This window comes from Haliotis cracherodii, unplaced genomic scaffold, assembly GCF_022045235.1.
Source record: "Haliotis cracherodii isolate W230 unplaced genomic scaffold, xgHalCrac1.p SCAF_1, whole genome shotgun sequence".
Lineage (NCBI taxonomy): Eukaryota > Metazoa > Mollusca > Gastropoda > Lepetellida > Haliotidae > Haliotis > Haliotis cracherodii.
In genome coordinates this window covers 52,144,321-52,170,282 of record NW_027266264.1, presented here as the reverse complement: position 1 = coordinate 52,170,282, position 25,962 = coordinate 52,144,321, and the positions used below count along the sequence as shown (strand labels likewise).

The following is a 25,962-nucleotide window of genomic DNA, read 5'->3' as shown; positions in this document are numbered from 1 at the left end:
CTGACACAGGGTAGAAAAACAGTGTTGTGTGATTGTCGTCAATAATTCCTTCGTTATGTTTCCGGAGTGAGCATCTTTTACAGTTTGTAGGCTGCTTCATTAGCTGATATATTAATTAAAAGGTAGAGTAGTAGTTGATGGAAACAATAGTGGTTTATTAACTGTCTTCAATGTTTTTGTGTGGAAAATGTTTACACAAGCGTTGTCTTAGTCATGTAAAGTAATTCTATTGCTGGCAATTCACCTTGTCTGTGTACCGTTATTTGTTTGTTTATTGTTGGATTTATGCTTCTTTTCTTTAGACTTCACATTTTGCCTTGTATCGTACTTCAGCAGCTAGGGTGCTTATTGAGTTGAATATGGTAGTAGAATGAACTGTAATCCTGAAATTCCATTGTTTTCTGTGAACCATTATTGCTACATTATGGGTAAAAGGCTTCAAAACCTTTTCCTCTGAATCACTGTCTCATTTATCTCCCAGCTAGGAAGCATGTTCATATAGCAGGCAGTTGTTGTATCTGAATCAGAAGAATTACTAATATATCTGAATTATTAAACTATGTCTAAAGCAGATGTTAACAAAATATAAATAGACCCTCATTGTGGCACCATGGTCATTTTAAGAGAAAACTGATAATTCTGTTCGATTAGGTTCTAAATTTGGCGCCATGTCTAGACATGACCAGTGCCACGACAGATTGGGTTTAAATGTGATATTGGCAAGCTTTACAACATGCATGTAATGGCCTGACATTTCTGTAAAGAGAAGTATGCCCCTTTCTTGCCTAAGTCACTCTCACAGAGGAGTAACGCCCCTTGGCATCAGATTGTTGAGCAGTTTTCTTCTGGATAGCTTCAACATTCATTCTTGCAACAAATACTGACCTACATTAGTTATAAGGGTAACTTTGCTTATGTAGGTTTTTTACTGCTTACCTCAAGATTTATGCGTATTGATTAGCCATTTTGACATTTTTATTCATGTCATGCAGGTGATTTATGTTTTGAAAAGTCAATACGATGCTTCGTGTACTCTGCTACTGCTTTTATAGTTTCCTTAGAATGTTTTAATGATGCTAGGCAAAGAAAATATGTTATCAACCATTATTTGATTTTAGTACTTCAGTTGGGGCGGTCGGGTAGCCTAGTTGTTCAAGCGTTCGCTTGTCACGCCGAAGACCCGGGTTCGATTCCCGACATGGGTACAATGTGTGAAGCCCATTTCTGGTGTCCCCCGCTGTGATGTTGCTGGAATATTGCTAAAAGCGGCGTAAAACCATACTCACTCACTCACTCACTAGTTCTTCAGTTATCTGTGCAATCCTGAACAACCACTATTGCATCAGTCATTGTATGTTTACTGCTGATTCAATTAGAAGGGACCCGTGAAGATTCCGGGGTAGAATAGGTCTTCAGCAACCCATGCTTGCCGTAAATGGCGACTATGCTCGGGTGGTCAGGCTCGCTGACTTGGTTGATGCATGTCGTGGATCGATGCTCATGATATTAATCACTGGATTGTCTGGTCCAGACTCGATTATTTACAGACCGCCGTCATACAGCTGGAATATTGCTGTGTGCGGCGTTAAACAAAAATCCAACTAACCAATTAGAAGGATAATGGTGTATGGTGTCCGTTCTGTATTGTTCTCTGTGTGTTTCAGCTACTACCTGTATCTGCAGTTGCGGCGAGATCTCCATCATGGCCGTCTGTTGTGCTCCCCACAAGATGCTGTTCACCTCGCGTCATACATTGTCCAGTGTAAGTGATTTCAACTACAGTAAACTACGCTTATAACGAACACACTTATAATGAACTGGTGGATATAACGATCTTTGGTTTTCCCGGGCATTTGCTGTATATATTTTTAAAACGAACTATGGTTATAACAAACTACAATTAGAGGTCCCTTTGAGTATATCTACTGTATATCTATTTCCAAAGAAAAATTGGTGAACTGGCAAGTCCTATTTAAAGACTTCTCTATAAAATTACATTTAACAATTAATGAAAGTAATCTGTACATAAAATAATATTTAAGTGTCCAATGTAAGTGCTTGCCGTAAAAGGTGACTCTGCTTTTCGTAAAAGGCGACTAACGGGATCGGGTGGTCAGGCTCGCTGACTTGGTTGATGCATGTCATCGATCCCAATTGTGTGGATGGATGCTCATGATATTCATCACTGGATTGTCTGGTTCAGACTCGATTATTTAGAGACCCCCGTCATATAGCTGGAATATTGCTGAGTGCGGCGTTAAACAACAAACCAACCAACCAACCAATCCACACACCATGCCCTTTCCTAGGATATTAGAAACATTTGCTGACTCATGTTATGCCTTTTCACAAGTTTGAAGTTTATAGTTTCATCATAACATTTGACATTCTAACATAGGACAAACTGTAGTCAACACAATTTCACATGTTTCATGGACAGAGTACTTTATCGATGAGTCTACTATTTGATATGCAGTGTCCCATTTTATATGCTGCTTGAAAGAAAATCCATGTCATGACAGATAAACCACAGTCATATTAAATATAGGGTGTTCTTTATCGTCTTTTGAGAAGGATATTTCCTATAGTCTGGTTGGTGACAAGAGACATCTATGCACTTCTACATCCCCCGCTGCAGCTTCTGTTCTTTATCCCCAGCTGAGGTTGGCGACTACGATCCACAGGACCATCCACCTGGCTACATCACTGCCTTCAAGATGCTACCCAAACAGAACTCCAAGATGGAAGATCAGATTCAGGAGTTGCACAAGACGCTCAAGTGAGTTTGTTGTGAATGGGGAATTTCTGCAAAGACCATGTTAGGAGGGTATAAGAAGGGGTAACTTTGAGAGTGGGTTGACAGCGGGGGAGATAACTCTGAATTTTATTAGAGAAGGGAGACAACTTCGAGTGGGTTTACATGTAGGGAGATAACTCTGAATGTTGATAGAAAAGGGAGATAACTTCAAGTGGGTTGACAGGTAGGGAGATAACTCTGAATGTTCATAGAGAAGGGCTATAACTTCGAGTGGGTTGACAGGTGGGGAGATAACTCTGAATTTTGTTAGAGAAGGGACATAACTTCGAGTGGGTTGACAGGTGGGGAGATAACTCTGAATGTTGTTAGAGAAGGGCTATAACTTCAAGTGGGTTGACAGGTGGGGAGATAACTCTGAATGTTGTTGGGAAGGGGAGATAACTCTGAATGTTGTTGGGGAAGGGGGGTATCTTCGAGTGGGTTATACAGGCAGGTATGCAAGAAAGCAGAGCATAAGAGTTGATTAGTATAAAGTATATAGGGAAGGCTACCAGTAGAGGTATATTGTTATGGTGTTCTCTGTGTTTGGGGGGGCCAGATATTGTTTTAGGGGCTGTAATAACGTTTTTGTATTCCTCTGTATTTTAGAGCTTTTGATAGTAGTGAATTCTCTTCATGGGTTTTAGGGGCCAAGTACCAGCTGAAGCTGAGAGTAATTTCCTGAAGAAAGCATCGGTGCTGGATACCTATGGTGTCGATCCACATCAGGTCAAGGTGAGTAGATAATCTGTACACCTCCCTTGGTGTTTTCTGGATACCTTCAGTGTCAATCAAACTTGTGTTAATTATTTTTAGAATGATTACCCGGTATAGAATGTGTATATTCATTCTTCTACTTTTTTCTTTTGTCAGTTTGTAAATTGATGTGAAGTGAAACATTTTGCCTACTTTGTACATTGTGTTGCAGGATCAGCGAGGAGATCAGCTATATCTGGGCGTGACTCATCAGGGCATCATGACCTTTCGCGGCAGCCGACGAACGCAGCTACATAAATGGTAGGTCTTATGGTAGAAACTCGAATGAAAAATGATGCAAAATAACGACCAACACAGGGAAGAGATTTGAAAGGATATCCATACATAATCTGCTTCAATAAAATCTTTTTGCTTTAGCTGAAACACTTATGTTGTGGCTTTATCATTTTATCCAATAGCCATATTTTTTAAGGGAGAACACTATATAATATTTTGAACAGATATCTTAGTTATGTTGCGAAATACTTAATGCCACTAAGAAAATTTAAATAACGTTATTTTGATAGCTCAACAGAGTACTGACATGTTGTGTAAAGAATTCACAAAATGATCTGCCAAGCAGTACATCTGCCCATCAAACATGTTGAAGCTTCAGATAGAATAAGATTCAGTTCTTGTTGGTTTCACCCATGTTGCGATGCTTTGTTAGCATTGCTCCCCTGTAACCTATGCTGGTTGTAAGAGGAAACGTAATGGATCAGGTAGGTCAGGCTTGGTGACTTGGTTGGTTGCATGCCATTGTACCATGACTCTGTGGGTCATTGCTCATAATTTCAATCACTGATTTGTCTTGTCCAGACTCGATTATTTACATGCTTCCATCATATAACAAAAATATTGCTGAGTGTGGCGTCAGTCAACGCACTAAATGAACAAATATATTATAGGCTTCTAATAGACTAAATGTTTGAATGAATCATAATTTTTTATGATAGATTTTGTTCTAATAGTAAGGAATGTCAATTTGTTTGTTCCAGGAACCAGATCAGAAGAATTGCCTATGAAGCGAAGATGTTTATAGTCCATGTGAATGTTGCAGAGGTGAGATACTACTGACATTTGATTGGCTAAGGTATACTTCGACTTGTGTAGGCACTTATCATACTTTGAAGTCTTTCATCGTCTGTATCACATCACAGTGTACAGGAAGTGGTGGTGATGGAGTGGGCTATGGTAGTTCAGGGTTGCCAAAAAAATTAGTCCTTGCCTTACTTGTAGCATTCCTGTTACATTTAAGCTTTAATGGCTTCTTGTTTTCAATTCTATTTACTCTGCATACTGTGAAACAAGACTATTACATTGTTTGATTTCTTATACACATTGGCACAGACGTATCATGACACTGCCCTCAGAAAGATAAGGTAATGAAGATAAGCTGTCACAATTATATATTTTCCTGAAGTTCTTGAATGGGAATACTGTTTATATCAAACTTTGAACAGTGTAGCTGCTAGAATGCTTTAGCGAAATGTTGTTCAGAAATACAGCTACGGAATTTGGTTTGTAATCTTGAATTATCATAGAAGCTGTTGGTAGCTAATGAAGAATAACTGTTGCCACTCACACCTGGCCACTTCGTGTACACTGTGTCAAATGCATGGGGATCAAACTAGTCTGCTGATCAATTCTACATACAGCAACTTATACACAAGAACTATCCTCGAGTTTATGTGCAGCATATAGACAAAATTCAGATTTCAGTTTCTTTTTTGTTTTTATTTCAATTGACAGGTTTGTGTACATTAGTTCTACAGAATAGATGTTCAGTTAATGCACAGTTTAAAACTTTGAATACCTTTTACATTTGTCTTGACCAATCACAGTTGAGCTGTCATAGTCCTTGCACATCTTCATGAGACCTGGTTCATGGTGCCTGGGATCTTGTTCTTGGTGCATGTTCATGCGTCCTATTTCATAGTGTGTAGTTCATGAATGGCGTATTCTTGGCTCACGAGTCCTAGTTCATGGTGCATGATTCATGAATCATATTCTTGGTTCATGATTCCTTGTTCATGGTGCGTGATTCATGAATCCTGTTCTTGGTTCATGATTTCTTGTTCATGGTGCGTGATTCATGATGGGGCACGGGTGGCCCAGTCGTCTAAGGGGCCGCAATTCGCTGTGCAGAGTTGCGCCCCTTGGGCACGCCAGAAACCTATGATTGTGGGTTCGAATCCCGGTTCGCCCCGATTATGTTTCTAGGTTTGTCAGCACTATACCCGTGTTCGTGGGTTTCACCGAAGTTGTAAACGTCTGACACCTGCATCACTTCGGGCTTTCCTCCCACATTAAGCTGACACGCCATGATATAACTGGAATACTGTTAAAAGCGGCATTAAACCCAACTCACTCACTCACTCACGTGATTCATGAATCCTGTTCTTGGCTCATGATTCCTTGTTCATGGTGCGTGATTCATGAATCCTGTTCTTGGCTCATGATTCCTTGTTCATGGTGCGTCATTCATGAATCCTGTTCTTGGCTCATGATTCCTTGTTCATGGTGCGTGATTCATGAATCCTGCTCTTGGCTCATGACTCCTTGTTCATGGTGCGTGATTCATGAATCCTGTTTTTGGCTCATGATTCCTTGTTCATGGTGCGTGATTCATGAATCCTGTTCTTGGCTCACGATTCCTTGTTCATGGTGCGTGATTCATGAATCCTGTTCTTGGTTCATGATTCCTTGTTCATGGTGCGTGATTCATGAATCCTGTTCTTGGCTCATGATTCCTTGTTCATGGTGCGTGATTCATGAATCCTGTTCTTGGCTCATGAGTCCTAGGTCATGGTGCATGATTCATGAATCCTGTTCAGGGTCCTGGTGCATGTGTCATATCTTGCTGCACTGTGCACACATTCACTTCCACACACTATTGCAGGAGGAAGATGCTGCGAACGCAAAGAAGGTAAGTCTTGATGTCCTCCTTCCTCCTCTCCGATCCTCGACCTAGAGAGAGAAACTTAGAATACTGTGTTCTAGAGGAACAGTAATATTTCTGTTTGTGCCTGATTAAAGTATTATTTTTACACACAAAAATTTGGTAAATTCTAATAACGTTATGAAAAGAAAAACTTCTTTTTTCTTTTTCTTTTTTTATGAGCACCTTTCCACCACAATTTTGTCCTTTGGCCTTGTCCAGTGTGTCAAAGAATTTGTAATTGCAAATTATTCAGGCTACATCAGAAATATTTTGATATTGTAGAAGTCAATAATTTCTAAATGGAAGCATGTAGATAAATGGTCGTAGAATAGCTTCTTTATTGTGAAGTAGATGTAACTTAGATTAGATGTAATGGAAAACAGTGTCAATATTTTTCATTCTGTTTAAGATTTTGTTAAGTGTTTCTGTACATAATATTTCTTAAGTCTGGTATAAAGTGAAGGATTTGATGAATTTGTTTGCCTGCTTTTAAAGGAATGTCAATTTGAAACTTTTTGATTAATTTCATGTCTCATGTTCATTTGTTTGTCGTTTCATAATCAAGAAGATTCATCATATCATATCATTCAAACAAAAGAAATTGCTGCAAAAAATTTAAATCAGTACTAAAAGAACTGTATATATTTTCCTCAAAACAAACTATTTACTGTTTTCTTCAATGTGTCATTTATTGGAATATGTTAGTTTTTGTAAAATTGGTGATGCAAGCAATAACCCAATAATTTTGAAAGCCTGTTGCTATGGAAACAGTTTGTCTTGAATTTATGACGTATAAGTTCCGACAAAATTTGGGCAACTGTCATGTAGGTTTCGGATGAGGCGGCAGAAGGGGGAAAGGAGAAAGAGAAGGATAAAGGAAACGAAACGGGGAAAGAACAGGAAAAAGAGAAAGAACAGGGGAAAGAACAGGCAAAAGAAACTGAAACTGGGAAAGAACAGGAAACGGGAAAAGAGCAGGGGAAAGAATCTGAAACGGGAAAAGAGCAGGGGAAAGAACCTGAAGCGGGGAAAGAAACTGAAACTAATAAAGAAACTGATAAGGAAAATCAAAGCGAGAAAGAAAAAACTGAGGAAAATAAGTTTGAGGTATTTTCGTCACTCATTACCCTGCAAACATTTGGAAAAAAACATTTCCCATAAGAGAATCAGCATGACAAAAACCTGTTTTTTCCCTTGTTGATTTGCTTAATTGACAAGAGTGGAATTACACTATAACATGTTGTTGCAATGTACTGTTGTTCCTCTTTTATTTACTAAGCGTATCTCAAAAATGTTTGATATGAATTAATTATTTTTGTTCAGTTTTTTAGCATTAACCCCATTCCATCAGTATGCGTTTAATGATATTTATAATTTATTTTGATTATGATTAAATAATGCATCTTAATTCTGCATTTTTGTTTAACTGTGTTTGAAGTGTTTGCAAAACAAACGTATATTCAGGTTATCTATGTTGAAGGCATGTTAAAATTATCAAACAGTTTAACTGATGGTTAGGTCCATCAGGGTCCCGTTCCACAAAGCGATCTTAGTGCTACGATTGAACGGGGCCCTGGTGTCCGTTCCACGAATCGATCGTACCGCTAAGGTGGTCAAAACTCCCATACTTAACACAGACCTACGACTGCCGTCACGCTATGATCACTTTGTGGAACAGGGCCCTGGATAAAATAGATATCTAAGATGGTTTACAGCAGAAAAAAAACCATATGAAAAGGGATACTTATTTCATGTTCAGAAAACACCGAACACGTCAACAAATTTCCCTAGGATGGGTGGAAATGTTTGTTGAAGCCATGGAATATGCCATGCTTTAGGATTTATATCAGTATTTGAAAGATAACATTTACAGAAAGCAAATGTCACTCTTATTGCAAGCTGAACTTAGGCTTCGCAGTGTTACCATGGCAACTAACTGTAATTTGGAATTGTTAAAGAGATTAGTCTAACAAGATCTGCTGTTTTTCTGCCCATGATTTTTCTTTTTGTTATAAGATGAGCAACTAACATATTCATTTTACCAATATTTCTTCTAGGGAAAATACTTGTGCACTGGCGCTGTGGATGTAATTAATTGAATAATCACCACTAGTTAATATCCTGGTCGTTGTTCCAAACTATTATTTGTTACTATGTGCTTTAATGGGTGCTCTTCTGTTTTGTTCCCTCTTTTGCGAATGCAACCTTTAGAGGAAGAAGGACAAGGTGATAAATACAAATTCAGGTTTTGGGGCTAATGTACTTCTGCAGTTAATTGCTGCTTCAGCTCAGAGGATATCTAACATGTGCTTTCACCTATTTATCACTAATTCTAAGCTTGTTTTTAGAAGTTCAATCAAAGCTTTCACCAAATCCACTTAGTTCTTTGGTTTGTGTATACACATTAAAATCTGCCAAAACATCCTTGTGACCTGCTTTGACTATAAGAAATTCGGTATTCAGTAAATATAACTTTCCTGACAATCAAATAGTATTTCACTGGTACTAGATTCAAATATATATCATGTTTGACCTGAACTGTTTCATCAGCATATCTGGTTTTGGTGTCTTTGGAAATTTGGTATTGTAGTAAATACTACATTCCTAACCTACAAATAGTATCTTCCTGATGCTGAATTTAAATATATCAGTCATGTTTCACTTCAGCTTGGTTTAATCACCATTCCTAGTTTTTGTGTTATTCTAAATTGGTATTTGGTATATACTACTTTCCATAACATCACATAGTGTTTCCCTGACCACTAGCTTCATATATATCAATCATGGATAGACCTGAGCTGGGCTTGATAATCATATACCTAGTTTTTGTGGGCAGGCTTCATGTAGAAACCAGATCTATGACGGGTGATGAGCTTTAGTTCCTCCTCCAACAAGTTAGCATGATAGATGTGATGCATGTTGTTGTGTTGGTGGTTACAGTCCGTGTATATTGTAGCATGTCAACAAGTTGTGCTATGATTTAATCAGCATGATTCCTAATACAGGCACTAAACTGATGGCTATGTATGTTACTAGATGTGCAAATTAAACAGTCAGATATGGTCGGGTCATTTTACAAGTGTATGTTCAAAGCTTTCTGTCAGGTTATCAATTTCTTTTATTTGTGTATTCATTCAAATAAATGCCTGTTGATGTGTCTGACAAGTAGACATGTTGAGAGTTGTCTCCCCTGTTTTGGCCAGTCTCCTCACACACACCTGTGAGTAGTTCTCATTGAGCTGTTGTAGAGTTCAACACCCTCATCTATTAGCATCATATATCAATAGACAACGCATACTGATGTTCTGATATTATTTTTGCAGAAAAGAAAACGAATAAAGGTATTTCTGTTGATGCTGCGCTAGTAATGTAATAAGAAAAATGTTCAAATGTATTTACCTGCATGCTTATTTGAATGAATACAGCAATACAAAAGTTTTTCTCAACAATGAGAGGTTGGTCAGACTCTGATTAAAATTGCTGAATATTCAGGTATTGATTGAAAAATAATGAATGAATAAAAAAAGATAAAAGATAAACATGAATGTTAAGATCTCGACCATATCATTGTGAAAACACATTGATATTATGTAAAATATTTTACAAAAATGATGAATGAAAATATTTTTCACTTTGCTGACATGAAGTATTTTATGCAGTGATCAGTGTTTCCCTTTGACTGAAATAAGGTCTGGCTGATAAATATTGAATGTCTGTAATCTTAAACAAAAGACTTTAGTTAGGAAAGTATCATTAATGTTGATGAAGATGATGACTAACAATGTAGGTAAGTCAATGCTCACAGTACTTGACAGTGATGTAGTTGCACATAGGACGAACACATTCAATAACAGCGTAGCTTCACTTGTTGCAGCTGTATATGTGAGACATTGAACACAGCCACAGTCAGGACACCGTAATGGATAGTTTTGATTGCAGGAATTATTTTTTTCTTTTGAAACTATGTGAACACAAGTGGGCTTAAAGCAGTATGGTTCTCTAGATATTTTTAATCATCATTTCTGATACGATTGTGCTGGCACGTAAAGTAAGCTGTACACAAATGTTTGATCTATAGAGAACCTGTTTCGAGTTTTAGTCTTTGTGTCACAAACTAGATAAATGTGGCAGTTATGTCTGGCTAGATTTGTGTAATGCAATGCTACACCTTCCGCCTAGAAGCAGCAGCCCCATGGATACAAGTGTCTGACTGTCGGAGCGTGCAAGTACCTGTGGAGATGTGCTGTCGAGCAACAACTCTTCTTTACGTATGTATAGTCTGCCCACATTAAAAAATTGAGACTGATAGCAACGAATTAATGTTCAAAACAACATTAATCCCCACTCAGTTGTGACTGACATTTGCATATCCTCAAAGGTTCAAATGAAACTAACCGCCAGTGTAGTGGATAGAGTATCTGCCCAGAGAACGGGTTAGTGGTTCAATCACCTGGACCTGTCATACTGAAAGACATTAGATGATGGTACTTGTTGTTACCCTGCCTGTTACTAGGCATTAAGTGAATAAAAAAAAAGTGGTCAGCTTGGAATATACTGTGTGTGAGTCAGGTATCCATGTTAAGCTGGGGCATGGTATCTCAGTGGGCTAGCACTCTAAAACTGGCATTAGACGTCATGCATGGACGTCACTATTTGAGTGAAATAATATTTCAACCCCATTTCACCTCACCTCAATTTTATGAAGTTGGAGCTTCTACATGAAATTATTTTGTCAATAAGGCAATCTTGCTCCATTGTCAAACCTGTATACATAACTTGTTGTATTGACAAGACTGGATGAGTTTGATTTGTGTCTGTTATTGTGTAACAGGTTGGCATCTTCATGCAATGCACCCAAGTTGAAGTCAGGTGGAACGCTGTTCAGCAGAGGATCCAAGTTCCGTTTCAGGTATTTGGCATGAATAATGTACTAGATATAACAGGCTAAAATCATACTGTACATTTTTTTCAGCTTGCCAAGATTTCAAAAATATATTATTTATAATGTTTCAACATCAGTTAAAAGAAAAGAATGGTTTTAGATACTATGAGCATGTGCTGTAGAGAGTAACCTACTGTTGATAGCTTGTGCAAGACAGTGTAATAACGGTGTCAAGTGTAGACTAGAATTTGTGTTTATCTCATTGGTCAGTTTCAGTTTGTACCTGATATAGGATATTATATTCAAGGGCATATTAAAGATATTTTCTATGATTCATATTCTCAAAGATATCAACCGTAAGGCTGAAACCCCATGGTTAGGATTGGTCCCAAGTATACAAGGCTGCTCCTAAGAGCGTGTTGACAGCGTTTGCTGTCACCCTCAAGACCCGGGTTGGATTTCCCACATCAAAACAATGTGTGAAGCACATTTCTGGTGTCCCAACTCTGAAATTGCTAGAATATTGCAAAGAGTGGTGTAAATCCATACTCACTCATTCACTCACTCCTAACAGGCTGGATCAGGCTTAATAGTCATTGTTCCCTGATGGCGTGGATACTTGTTCATAATACTAATCACTGAATTGTCTGGTCCAGATTATATTATTGTTATAAAGGCTAAGAAAAATTAATTGTTTTTAGCCACTTAGTTATTGAAAACATTAATCAAATTCCCCTGCTTTAAGAAAGTTAGTCTAAAAGATATTGCAATCAATTATAAATTTTTTCATCCGAACATTTTCAATTTAGACATGACATTAACTGTTAGTGGCCAGTTATGTTTTGTTACAAAGTGTGTCATCCTTGTAGAAGATATGTTTGAGAATACGAAAGAAGTAAAGAAACAATGAATTATGTGATAACATGACTGTTTAGTTTTAACAGGTAGAAATAGTCATCAACTTCTGTGTAATGTCATATAGTCAAATGTTTGTCATAAACTGGATTTGTTTCATGGACAGTGGTTCAAGGGGAGGTAATTCTTGATATTTACATAGTTACTTCCCCTGAATTACAAGTTTTTGTTGTCTGACAAATACATGTATTTTCTTTTCTTCATCCTATATGTTTAATTGTGACATATCGAGGAAGTTGATGATTTTGTGTCATTCCTAACAACTGTGCTTGACTCAACAGTGGACGCTGTCAGATCGAGGCTCTTTCAGCCAGTGAAAACATAAAGAGGTCAGAGCCCAAATTTCCAAGGCTAGTAGTCCTGCTTTCTCATGCTTATAGTCAAAATACCCAGGGTTGATATCTCAGGCAAGGAAAGGAATTCACAAATACATATTAAGAAATTTAATTGCAAAAAGATTAGGGAGCAGGGAGCTCCCTAATACATTGTTCTTCTTTCTCTGTTTGGCGCACATCCAACTGATGTATGCAAACATGCCATTTTTCTATAACTGAATATACACAACAAATTTATAAAACAGGAGATGTAAATAAGAAAATTAGAAATTCAATTGTACAAACACCAACCCTGGGTGTTTCCAAGTAATCTCAAGAATCAAACCCAATCGAAGCTGCATGTCTTAACTCTAACATGTAAATGTAAGTATAAAAGTTGAGTGTCTACATCCTGTTACCTGGCTGCGCTGTGTAGATAGTGTCAATTGACCAACCAGAGTGATTGAAAGACTGCATGGCATGTTTTTGCCTGACCAATCAAATTGTCTGTAACAGACATGATTAGAGCATGAACCAATTCATCTATTCGAACATTTTGCTCTCATCTAAAAGTTTGATTTTGTTTGATATTGAAGTTTTTTGTGTTTGACCAGAAAAAGCTAGTATTGATAGATGTCTCTAACAAGGTTTGTCTGATACATAGTTTTTAATACTATTTGTAACACCCACTGATACTGTTTCATTATGTAACATTCGTATGTAACACTTAGGTATATGTCAACTTTCCAGTTTGCAGCTTTTTGTGTTGTTTTCTTTGCCTTTTCTAATTTGTATTTTTTTGGTTAGTTCTTCTATTGTAAGTTACTTACATATCACATGGCAATTAAATAATCAGTTCGGTAAAGCAGTATAATTAACAAATACTGCCTTCATATTAACTGGTGTGATCAGCCCAGTAGGGTGAAATGTAACATAGAGTTAACTTTTTTCCTTTTCCTTCATCAATTCTTTTCATCAACTTTTTTTCTTCATTTGAAGTTTTCATCTGTTTTGAGTAAAGTTTTACTCTTGACACAACTTTCAGAGTTATCAGCATTTTGGTAACATTTAAAAATTCTTACAGATGTTTCTGGCTAAAAAGAAAAGTAATTTGGTTTGGTATAGTATCTTAAGTCTGAAATACGGATGTTATTGTGAGTTGCATGATTGGAAATTTCTTTCGAAACCTAACAGGAAAACAAAAATGTTTCATTTAGTAAGAACAGTATCTCTTCCAAAAGATTGATAGACCTTAATATTGTATATTTTATACTAATATATCCATGCGATGTATCCAACATTCCTAATGATCTTCATTATGTCTGAATGACTACACCAGTGTAACGTAACATCGTGTATTATCAATTCATCGTCCTACAATACATCAGCTTTATCATCATACTGACAGTACTAAGCCATCAGAAGCATGACGTGATCACAGCATGACATCATTCTCATTGTGTACACAGTCAAGTGGAATGTGGGTCATGTCTGTTTTGAAGTCTTCGTTGAAGTCTTATGCGATGAATTAACTGTTTTGAAGTCTAAATTAATAGATAACAAAATATACTCATTTAGGGATATAATGTTCATTTCAACAATAGTTTTTAAGATAATAAATTATTTTTTCTTTGATCCAGTTTTAATGAATGTATTGAAAACTGATTGAAATGTCTATCAGTAGAGCCGAACGATATGTTTCCATATTCACAGGAAGATATCCTGATATTACATTTGAGACTATTTCTGTTGATGAATGGATAAAAAAAATGTCTATCATATATTTCTTCCAATGTCTGAACTGACATACAACTTAATGCAATGGTAGTTCTTTTTTATAAATTATTAATAGTATTTAGGAAATTAAATTTGAATTAGCAATATAGTAACTTTGGGGTTGTCTGTTTGATTTACAGAACAAACTCTCTGCCCAACTTTTCTCGCAATAAGCATGCGTCTGAGAGCAAGAGCAGTACCCTGAATACGTCCATCATGTCGGAGCCGGTACCGGAAGGTGGGTATAGAATAGGGGCCAATGTGCACATTTACCCATTCATTTCAGCTTAGTTTACAGGAAACCTATGTGTTCAATATTCGCTACAATGGCTTTGTTCAGGGCGACACATAACCATCTCCATCTCACTGACCTTCAACAGAATGTCTCTCCCTCATAGGGGCAGTTTGAGTAGATGGACATTGTTTGTGTTGTATACTTTGACTTCAGACTAAGCTATGGTGGCGAACTGGTCCAGGGTATTTATCCTAACAGCATGGAGGATTATGCCAGTTCTGTGATATTGTGCATGGGTGTATACTTAAAGGTTAAACTCACGAAGATCCGGTGTAGAATAGGTCTTCAGCAACCCATGCTTGCCGTCAGCGGCGACTATGCTTCTCATAAGTGGCGACTAATGGAATTCGGTGGTCGGGCTTGCAGACTTGGTTGATGCATGTCATCATATCCCAATTGCATGAATCGATGCTCATTATGTCAACCACTGGATTGTCTGGTCCAGACTTGATTATTTACAGACCGCTGTCATATAGCTGGAATATTGCTGAGTGTGACATTAAACAAGAAACTAACAAACAAAATAAAACTTAAAGGTTATGTAGGATTTCATGGAATGATTCAATTCGTGTATTTTAATAAAATAGATAGTGAGACAAAAAGACAGTTTGGTTAGCAGTCCTGTGCAATAATTTGCAATATTAACACGGTAAGGACGAGGTGTTCACATTTGTTATTGACCTTTTTATAGCAGGGGATACAGTTATCTGTGCAGTGAGAGTTTAAAAGTTTTAAAGTGGTTATGTTTGCGTTCTGATGAACCAGGTCTGCAAATGTACAGACTGACTGGTCAGAATAGATACACTGTAAGAGTAGACAGATGTGCCACCCAGAAAAAAACAGGCTTCTCAGAGTAACAGATTGATGTCTCGTTCCTTGTGTTGGGAATATACCTCTTGCCGGGGGACCACATTTACATAATAATGTGTTACTCATATGAACAATCACATTGATAGTGGCCCAGTTATGTTTCAATAGATAATGTGAATATACAAGCTGGGTAACCTTATGTATGGAATAAATATTTCTCAATTATAGAAACATAAAGAGGGGTTTTAACATGCTTGCCAAGTTTCTTCTCAAATAAGTGATAAAGAGTTGCTGTTTGGAATGTTAGGCTACGGGAAAAGCTTGACTCCGACTCTGCCTGTGTCTGTGTCTGTACACCCTTGCATGACAATGTTTCATCACTTCTGTAGTCAAAACATGAACATTCCCAAACCAGGGTAATATAGTGTTAACTCACCGGGGCTAAAGGCCCTAGTGAGCTTATGTCATGGCCTGTTCATCTGTCGTTCATTGTTGTCATTAGTGTATTATATATATTTCAGTAAGGCTGGATCTCAATGATCGAACCAAACTTTATTCAATTTGTACTGATCCTTATCTTAATTTGCTTTAAAATTATTCCAGAGAAATTAAAATTCAAAAAAGGATAAAGCTGGATATAAAATGTGTTTTATTAGGTTTGTTCAATCAGGATTTAGACAGTTGCACCAATATGGTGGCAGGTGGCACCAAGAATTGTACTTCCATTGAACCAAAACAAATCTCTACTGGTCTTTGCTTATTCCTTTTTACAGACCCAATACAGCCAATACAAGTCTGTAATATTTGGCAAGTCTTGATTACTGCAGTCTGAAAATGAAGAATGTCCTTGGGCTGCTTTTTGTTTTATAACTATGATTTAACACTTTTCTTAAAACATGTTCATTTCAGTGACTAGATGATTGTCTAGTTTTTGACATGAGAAGCATACCTTTCAAACAGTGTCAAAGTGTCATTTCGAATGTCCGAGAGTTCTCAATAGAAAATATGATGCCTGCTTCATTCCTTCTTTTATCCTGATGACAATTTAACCTCCCAATAATAGCTACTTCATCTAGGTATGTCGATAAGAATTTGTTAAGTGGTTGCTTTTGAGGTGATTTGGCTTGGGTATAGGACCGGGTGAGCTACAGTGCCTTGGCATTAGTTTCACTGTTAACGGAATCGGCCCATCAGCCCCAGTGTTAATTAATTAATACTCAAATATCACTTGTTGTTTTCTCCCCCTCACTGAGTTCCAGTATAGTAACCTTTCTAAAACACATCCACACAACAGTTTAATGGTTCTACTTAACCTTTCTAGATTATATGTTGAGTAAATGTAGAACCCTTCAGTTTTAAGTTTACATTTTACATGTGCTTTGCTTCCATTTCCTCTCTATGACTTTCAACAAGAAACATTTACTGGAATAAAAATGTGGAATACTTAGATAATAGTGAAATGAGGATTACTGTAAATAGCCGTATTGATCTGTATAAAGCGTGTTGACATGTACTACACCATTTAGATAACACATGAAGAAAGTAAGACATATTTGTAAGCTGACAGTTGCACCCATTTGATCCTATCAATGACTTACTAATGCAGAGAAACATACACAGGATTCAGTGCAAAAGCAAATGTAAATATGACTGAGATAAGCGGTAATACCACATCTTAAGTCCTTGAGTACAGAAGTGTTCACATGTAATGCTACATGATGCGCTGTATTACTTCTGTGTTGGGTAGCGTGGTATATGGAGGTTGGCAGTAGTGTGCTGTGTAGTGAGGAGATGTAGACATCGGGTAGGTACATGGGACAGTGGTCAGGGTGGATGCCTTACTAATTTCTGTAGCTGTAGCTGTACTGTGTTTTTTGTGTTTATAGATCGAAGACGCTACAATGGTAAGTGTGTTATCATGCCTGTCAGTAATATTTGGGCTCAGGTTTGGTCTTTTAAGTCATTTTGCTTTCATTATTGTCTTGTCAGTGACTAAAACCTAGCTGACAGCCAGAGATCAGTTTGTGTACATCTTGTCTTCAACAGTCATTTAACAATGCCAAGTGAGAATGTTTTTGTGTGTTTTAATATTAAAACTGAAACAATATTGTAATTATTTTTTATTGAATTTACATTATCAAAATTGTTGTTTCTGTTTCAAACTTTTCTTTTGAAAATAAAATTACCTGAAACTTTTTATGAAAATTATGTTTGCATTGTAAATACAGGGAACCAAGATTTAGAATTGAAATTCATCTAGTAACAGGTTTTCGTGTTGTGATAATGAAAAATCAGTTATTGAACTATTTTGGAAGTAATGTTAAATATGTTGGGAAAATACTTTTGATATATATTGACTGTTGAAGAACAATTTCTACATAGCCTTTAACGATAACCTCTTTTATCATCAACTGCGGTATGTTGGTATCTTTATTATGAATATGTGTATGCTGCCCATTTGAAATAGTAGTTTTATTGAAGCTGTAGTAGGACGTCTAAGACAAGAACTTTTCGGAAATTAGTTTTGGTCAAGACTCTTTAAATTAATTTTTGTTTTCATGTTTGAAAAAGTAAAATTATTTGGATTCAATAGGCAGCAATTCACATTTTGCCAAGTATTCCAGCTTTCAGTATTCTATGGCCGAAAAGATTCAAACTTGAGCGACTGCACATGACAGCTGACAAGGGTTTTTGGTTTTGATTACACTAACCGCATGTTTCACCTAATTCAGCCTATTTCACCACAGTCAAGCCCTTGATTTGTTGCCACTGCCCAGGTAGATCAGCCACTGCCTTCTTCAGTGGTGGTATACCATGCACACTTGCTAAAGTTACTTCCCCTTGCAAGCAGATATATTCAAATTCTGATTACGTGCTTCCTCCTGCCCACTGCTTTGACAACTGAGTAATGCTGATATTGATGACTACAGAAACAAGTGTTAGATGATACAGATAAATAATTCCTTAAGTTAACTTGATTGGGGAAATACCTATTGACATCATGAAGTAGTTCTTGGGGGTTTTTTTGTGTTAAAAAGGTGAGTTGCTCAGGCTATATGTCTTCGGTTGGCCTTCTCTAGAAACAGAAGTTTGGAAGCTTTTATTCTTTGCTATCCCCAATGATTTGTTATTGTAATAAAAGGTCATTTTTGCGACAGTTAAGAGCTTAGTTTTCATACACCAAGATACAGATTTTGAATTACCTCCCTTGGTTAAAAGCATGGCTGAATAGACATGTCTTGTATACGGCTTGTGATGATAGTGTATAGTGATGTATAGTTTACAGTGGTGATAATAAGCTGGTGTGTGGTTTGACTAGAGAACCTCTTTGTGACACAGGTGTGACTTCTCTAGTTTTGTAGTCAGAGTGACGTCATTGAGATGGGTTTTTGACAGTGTTTGAATTAGACTTTACCTCAACTGTATATTGAGGATATTAACTTCACTTCTTCCCTAACTATACCTATTTTTCATATTTATATAAACTGGGGTGTGGAAATTTAATATTCACAGTATACTGTCACCATAATTCTGTGCGGGTTAACCAATGGTTGATAGAAATACAGGCCAACAGGAAGCAGGTTTCAGAGTATACTTGAAAATTTCAGTTTAATTTTGACAGGTTAACTCTAAATTTGTTTGCAATAGAAATGTACCCTGGTTACCAAACAATATATCTTCAATTGTACCCAGATTTTCAGTGCATATTGTTTTGTTCCATGATTTTGGAAATCTCATGATAGTGTATGTTGTATATGTGTCCTCGATCGGTTTACGTCATTCTACAACATGGCTGCTCCCACTCCCCTAAGAACTTTCTGTGTATTTAAATAGAATAAAACATTTTCCCTAGCTGATTGCATTAGAAGGTGTGTTTGAGATTAAGTCCAGGTATGAAAAATTATTACATTTCAGTGATGTGGATCTTTTGGTTGATCTACCAGCTTAATTCTGTGAACAACATTGGCCCCTAATGCCGTAAAGCAGGTTTATGTCATAAACTTCTTGTGCTGGTAAATGAGGCCAAAAATCAGGGTACACTCACCTGTAATTATTGTCTGAGTTCAAAACGATATGCCAACAAAAATCTATGTACAACGCGATATGTCATTTTGTACAGTGGGAACATTTAGGATTTACTTTCTACTGAATAGTTTTACTTGTTAAAGGACAACACAAATGCCTATCTGGTAGTCATACTACCGAGAGCTAGCATGGTAACAGTGAGTGATAAGTGAATATGGTCTTACGCCGCTTTTAGCAATATTCCAGCAATATCACGGCAGGGGACACCAGAAATGGACTTCAGACATTGCATCCATGTCGGGAATCGAACCCGGGTCTTCTGCATGACGAGCGAACGCTTTAACCGCTAGGCTAATAGACCGCCCCTCATGGCAGTATTTCCACACCCCACATATATGTAGTTTGAAAGTATAGTAGACACATCATCTATACTACATGCTGTAGAACGTTTGAGATCAGTGACATCACCAGGATAGTGTGGTACTGCAACAAATTTGGCTTGCAAAAGTGACCTGTAGATTGAGGGAATGCATTATTTAAGCTTTAGTTTCCGTTTTTGAAAAAAAACATCATCAAAGATATTAGGATCCAGTAAAATTATATCCAGCATGATATTTGATATAGCATGTATGACTTGATTATGGTGCATAGCTTGTGGACTGTATGGGCAATACACTGAGGGGAAGGAAAGGGAGAACTGCATGAGTAAGACTGCAGGAACGATTATCAATCAAGGTCACAAAGAGACACCCCTTTTCTTTGTGTCTCCCACAGTGATCTCTCTACAACAATCAGGGCTTCATTCCAAAAAGCAGTATTGGAGCTACAACTATTGCAAGTTCCATATGTTGACATAGATTTGTCATAGTCATTGCTCTGAGATAACTTCTTGGAACGAGAGTCTGTTTTTTTATGGAGGTGTGGCCCCATTTTTAATATTCATTTACTAGCTAATTCAGCCATACTGACCCAGCCCAACAAGAGACTTGATGTAAGGCCTCCCAAACATGGGTGGGTTTCAGCTGGCCCTGCACACCACCAGCCAACATCTTTACAATGCCTTCCCCTGTCTACGTTATATCAGAATGTGTTGTGTCGTTGTACTATTGCACAGTCTCCTATTTGTGGCTTCTTTAGAAACTGGGAATTGTTTTGGGTGACGTTCTTTCTGTGTTTGGTTGCATACTTGATTCCATGCTGCAAGTCGTTTCCCTTCAAATTTGGACTTTTGTTGAAAGTTTGTGTAATTTATGTTGCCAAATTTTAAATTGCTGTTGCTTTAGATATTTGATGTACAAGTAAGCTCTAGGTACCGTATACAGGTATTACTGTATGGTGATCAGAAGTTAGAGCTTTTTGATATCTCTGTACAAGTTTGCTGCTTCACATTGAAGGGTGGTTAATACCAATTCAGCATTTGTTTAAGATTAATTATTAAAATGAAATGTGAAATGGTCATTCCCTAAGAGTAAGTTGTACAGAAATGTAATTCAATTTGTAAAATGTTTTCTGAATAATTAATTGTAAAGATATAGCAATATTGTGTGCAAGAAACAAATGATAATTTCAGATCAGTAAACACAAAGTAAAAGTTAACAGGATTTGTAATTGAAGTATTTACATTCCTTGAGAGAATTAATTATGTTATTTTTAAATTTGGACCTCAGCCAAACATGGACTTGCAGTTTCATTCCCTACTTAAATTGTTCTGTTTAATCTACTAGTTTACCTTGCACCGAGTCGCCGAGCCCAAGGTAACTACACTTGCATGTTGATCACATACTCCTCATCTGAGTCAGCTCCATCACCCCATCCACTGCCATCATCCCACCCTACACAGCCATGTTGGTGGTCAGACTCCTCATTCAGTCTCTCTCCACAATTTCGCTGTTCTAGTCAGGGGCTGAAAGAAAATCCAATTTGATAAGTAACAAAACTCAGGATTGTCTATTGAAATTCTAGGGTAAGCTTGTCAGTAAAACAAGAAATATATTTGGCCTTGCCTGAACCAGACGTACAATGTCAATGAGTATAAACTTTCTGATCTTATTGTTCATGAATGTGTTTGTAGAATTTGATTTTAATACATTTCATATGTACTGTTCACAATCAGTGTACCAGATGAACTACAAAGTTTATAAATCATCAAGCTTTCAGTCCCCTGAGAAATGTTGACTATTTCTGTCACTGGATTTGCCGTGAGTGCACTGTGCCATCACAACGTTAGATAGTGCAATTTGAGGGACATGCTTCTTATTTCATTCTCATTGATTATTTGCTTGTTTGCCAAACCTTCCATCACACCTGTCTGATGCCATTCACCTACACAGGAAAATGTGTGACTCAAGTTTGAGATCATTGTTGTTGTGTCAGAAGTTGTCCTGAATACTGGACACGTTGAAATCTTCAGGAAGAAGCCCAGATTGTCATGGTTATGTAATAGCTAGATGTATTAGATGCCATTGCCTTAAACTGTCATCCCATACAAATAGTAACAAAATAACTACTTATGTACATATAAAAACTGATAATAAAACATAATATTAATCAGATTTTAAAATGCATGTCACATCTTGCCTTTCACTATATTGACTGTTTATGATATACAATTAATTGATGTTATGTAACCTTCAGAGCTAACACCGACTGTATCTATAACTAGGTTTGATGGACATATATCCCTACCTTGAATCACAACCTCTGAATAAGCCCTGTCTCTCTCTTCTTCAACCCCCATCCCTACTCCCTCTCCCACCCCTTCTCTCCCTCCCAGGCTGCCTCTGTGGTCTAGTGGTATTGCATCCACCCGGGGAGTCATACCAAAGATGTTAAGAGATGGTACTTGTTGTTACACTACCTTGCGCTCAGCGTTAAGGGGCTGAAACAAGAACTGGTCGGCTTGGAGTCAGTGTACTGAGTCTGAGTGGGGTATTCATGTTAATTCTGCAGCATGGTATCTCAGTGGGCTAGCACTATAAAATTGGCATTAGTCCGGACTAGTACAAGAGCGCACAAGGACTGTTTCAGCTGCAGCAGCAGGGGACTTGACTTTTTTCATGTCTAAATTAATCATTCTCAGCATTTACTAACATGTCATAAGAATTCAGAGCTTGCTCAAATTCAGAATGGAAAGACCTGACACTTTTTCTGGATACCAACATCTATATTATCAATGATAATATTTGTTATCCATCCAAGTTCCATGTCTTCATGTTCTTCCAACTTCTAAATGCCTATCAAAGACTTAATAGAATGTAGATAGCAAACTAGATTAACAGGAAAGAATAGTTTAGCAGAATGTGGCACAAATTGTAATATTAGGTGGTGATTCTGTAGTGATTGGTTATGTAGATGGGTTATATTTTCTATATCACACAAGCTGTTATATAACCATCTGGATAGATGCCAATGCAGGTAGTCAACTTAATCTTAATGGGCAATAAGCTGTTACTAACTACTCCTTGCTACATCAACACTTATTTACCTTTTCTTCACCCCGAAGAAGGGTCATTTTGCGTACTACTTTCTTCTGATTATTATAATGATTCATAACTCTGAACTTGCATCTAATAAGATACAGACAGTTATTTCTTAAATGCAAACCTACCACTGATTTCATTTTAGAGCTGTGTAGAAGTCACTTTGGAAATATTTGCTAAATGTTAACAAGACCGTGTAAATATCATTTAAAGGAATACTGTTGCTTTGTTATCAAGATGTTTTTCACATAAATGTATCATTATACATGTACTTATATTCTGTTATAGTACAAATAGTCAAGTTTCGTATATTAGAGACTAGGTCTACCTGCTCATTAGTAGTATAGTGATAATAACAAGAATAATTAATAAGAATATTATGCATAACACTGGCAATTACTGATGAGCTCATCGCCTCTGATGAAAACTGTTCATTTCATGTGTTTTGAATAGGAATGGCAGAAGAAACTCCAAATCAGTCATTTGAAATCACCCGAACAGGTGAATTGCTTATATTCTATTTTGGGTTCACACTCTCTCACTCACTCTCTCTTTTGTTTCTTCACAGTTGGTGGGTAAACCCTGCACACGCAGCGTTAATAATGTGACACATCTGTCTTGCACACGCAGCGTTAATAATATGACACATCTGTCCTGCACACGCAGCGTTAATAATGTGACACATCTGTCCTGCACACGCAGCGTTAATAATGTGACACATCTATCTGATTTTTGCCAACTCAGCATTCATGCCTTCGTATTTGTGTTTCAGTCCAAAGTACCAGTGACACATGTTTGCCATATTTTCATATTTACATTAGACACATGAAGTGTCATGATTGATAATGGTCAGATTACAAATCTGCATTGGTTTTGTAAATTATCTCAAATTAATGTAACAGACTTTGATATTTCATGCTTTTAATGTTTGTGAGTAAACAATCTCTGGTCGCAATAAACAAGGATGAAGGTGTTACTGCTGGGTGTGGCTTGTTTACACATGCATGTTGTGATTGACAGGGAGTAGGTTTGTATATACAGACAGCAGAGGGATTTAGCTTGGTGGCAGGGTTGTAATGATTCACTCAGTGATGGTAATCGCGATACTGTCCTCACCCAGTACTGTTACATCACGATACTGTCCTCACCCAGTACTGTTACATTGCAATACTGTCCTGAGCCAGTATTGGTACATCGTGATACTTTTTTCATTCGTGTAGTCTCACAACACGATACTACATTTATGCTTCAGTATGATACTAAAGATGACACATACAGTACAGACTGAGGCCACACGTCCAGGGTGCCGTTGTACAAAGGGGTCTTAGCACAAAGGTGATCGCAACTCCCATACTTTAACATAGACTTACGATCATCATAACCCTAAGGTTGTTTTGTACAACAGTACCCAGAACAATATAAGGTCAAATGACCAGTTCAGGCTATTGGAAACAAGAACGATTTGGTAGCATCCCAAGTCATTCTCTTTGGCCATGAAAGTGTCTGTTTGCACTTTCTCTTGTGCTATATCATGCCGTGACAGTGAATCATTACAGCCCACCTGGGTGCACCATTTCCTGCTGGGCCCACATGCACAAAGAGGTCTTAGCGCTAAGACCGTCACAACTTTGTAACATAAACTACAATAGTCTTCGCGTTCTGATTGCTTCCTGCAAGTGGGTCCAGGCTACACTTTCATCATCAGTTCTACATTAGGACATATAAAATAGTGTTGTGGTTCCGATTACACTTTATTTTAGAATAGGGTAGGTAGGAGAACCCTTTTCTACGTTTTTTTAATTTATGGAATTAAAAAAAACAACCTACAGGATTACAGTAAAATTGTTCCATGTTTTGTGGATGGGTGATCGGATCCACATCACTTTTAGATTCTCTTAGAAGATGGGGTTTTCAATTCATGAATTTGGATTCCAAATTCATGAGATAGCAGCTACATGCAAGTATGAGGTTGGGGTTAACAGATCATGAGGGGATTCACCGATCATCTATCAGCTGTGGTTCAAAGTTCATGGGGTTCACAGGTTGTAACGCTTAAGAGTTTGCTTCTTAGAATGGTGTGGAAATGTATTCAAAAGAAGTTCAAGAACATCCGATTCTTGCATATTTGTAATGTGAAAGAAGTGGGTGTTCTTTAACCTTTGTGTCTTGTATGGAGGAGTTTGTGGCTTCATGGAATGAGTGGAGATCCATGGGTATGTGGAATCTTAGGAGCGAGGAAAAAAGGCATTTCATTTTGCATGACAATTGTATGCCGTGAATGAAGTGTCCCTGACGGAATCTTGAACACATGGGTATAAGTATATGCCTTCATCATGTGCTAGAGGCACTCATGCAGTGTTTATATAGATCAAGAGTTGTAAAATTCAGAGGCCAGCCATAGTGTTATAACATAATTATACATCATCTGTATGGATGTGGCAATACACTATATTCGCTGTAAGAGATGCTGTTTCCTGCGATGTTTGAGGTATGATTGCTGTGTTGATGCACATTTTCTTTCTCTGGATTAAACATGGGAAGCTCTCACTAATCTCTTTATAAATATTAAATACAAAGTCTACCACTAATAGCAATCTTTCACATTTAACTGAGATTGCATAATTATCTCCCTTTAATATATCCAGCTTTTTCTATTTATATCAACTAATATGTGGTTCCTGGGAAGTTACATATGAATGAATACATGGCTGCTGCAACAGCATCAGATGTAGGGCCACTCTCGGCAGTTCAAGGTTTTGTTTCATGGTGTATCTGTTAAATATTGTTTTCATCATGTTAAAATGTTCTATTGTCATGTTGCTTTCAAATTTGTTTGAAGACCTTTGTGTTCAACACACCCCATTAAATCATAGATGTTTGCTGGGGGCATGGGCTGTCAGGTTGTCAAATGTGCCTGAGTTGCGTCCCTTGGGCATGCCAGGAACCTGTAACCGTAGGTTCAAATACC

The 25,962-nt window shown here is 37.4% G+C and overlaps 1 protein-coding gene across 11 annotated transcripts in view; it reads left to right on the top strand.

Annotated features, from left to right (window-relative positions):
- Window positions 1–25,962, top strand: part of LOC139479172 (FERM domain-containing protein 5-like) — a 94,782-nt gene that overhangs the window by 63,943 nt on the left and 4,877 nt on the right. The window contains exons 5-18 of one of the 11 annotated variants that reach the window (XM_071262043.1): window positions 1,665–1,762; window positions 2,659–2,779; window positions 3,445–3,532; window positions 3,726–3,814; window positions 4,552–4,615; window positions 6,456–6,482; window positions 9,821–9,838; window positions 10,680–10,765; window positions 11,329–11,406; window positions 12,576–12,644; window positions 14,525–14,622; window positions 17,376–17,393; window positions 21,240–21,269; window positions 23,448–23,495. In XM_071262043.1, the coding sequence (XP_071118144.1) occupies window positions 1,665–1,762; window positions 2,659–2,779; window positions 3,445–3,532; window positions 3,726–3,814; window positions 4,552–4,615; window positions 6,456–6,482; window positions 9,821–9,838; window positions 10,680–10,765; window positions 11,329–11,406; window positions 12,576–12,644; window positions 14,525–14,622; window positions 17,376–17,393; window positions 21,240–21,269; window positions 23,448–23,495 (932 nt within the window). Of the gene's footprint in view, window positions 1–1,664; window positions 1,763–2,658; window positions 2,780–3,444; window positions 3,533–3,725; window positions 3,815–4,551; window positions 4,616–6,455; window positions 6,483–7,325; window positions 7,605–8,708; window positions 8,724–9,820; window positions 9,839–10,676; window positions 10,766–11,328; window positions 11,407–12,575; window positions 12,645–14,524; window positions 14,623–17,375; window positions 17,394–21,239; window positions 21,270–23,447; window positions 23,496–25,962 lie in introns of all 11 variants that reach the window. The other 10 variants (XM_071262034.1, XM_071262052.1, XM_071261981.1 and 7 more) reach the window with 10 other exon arrangements.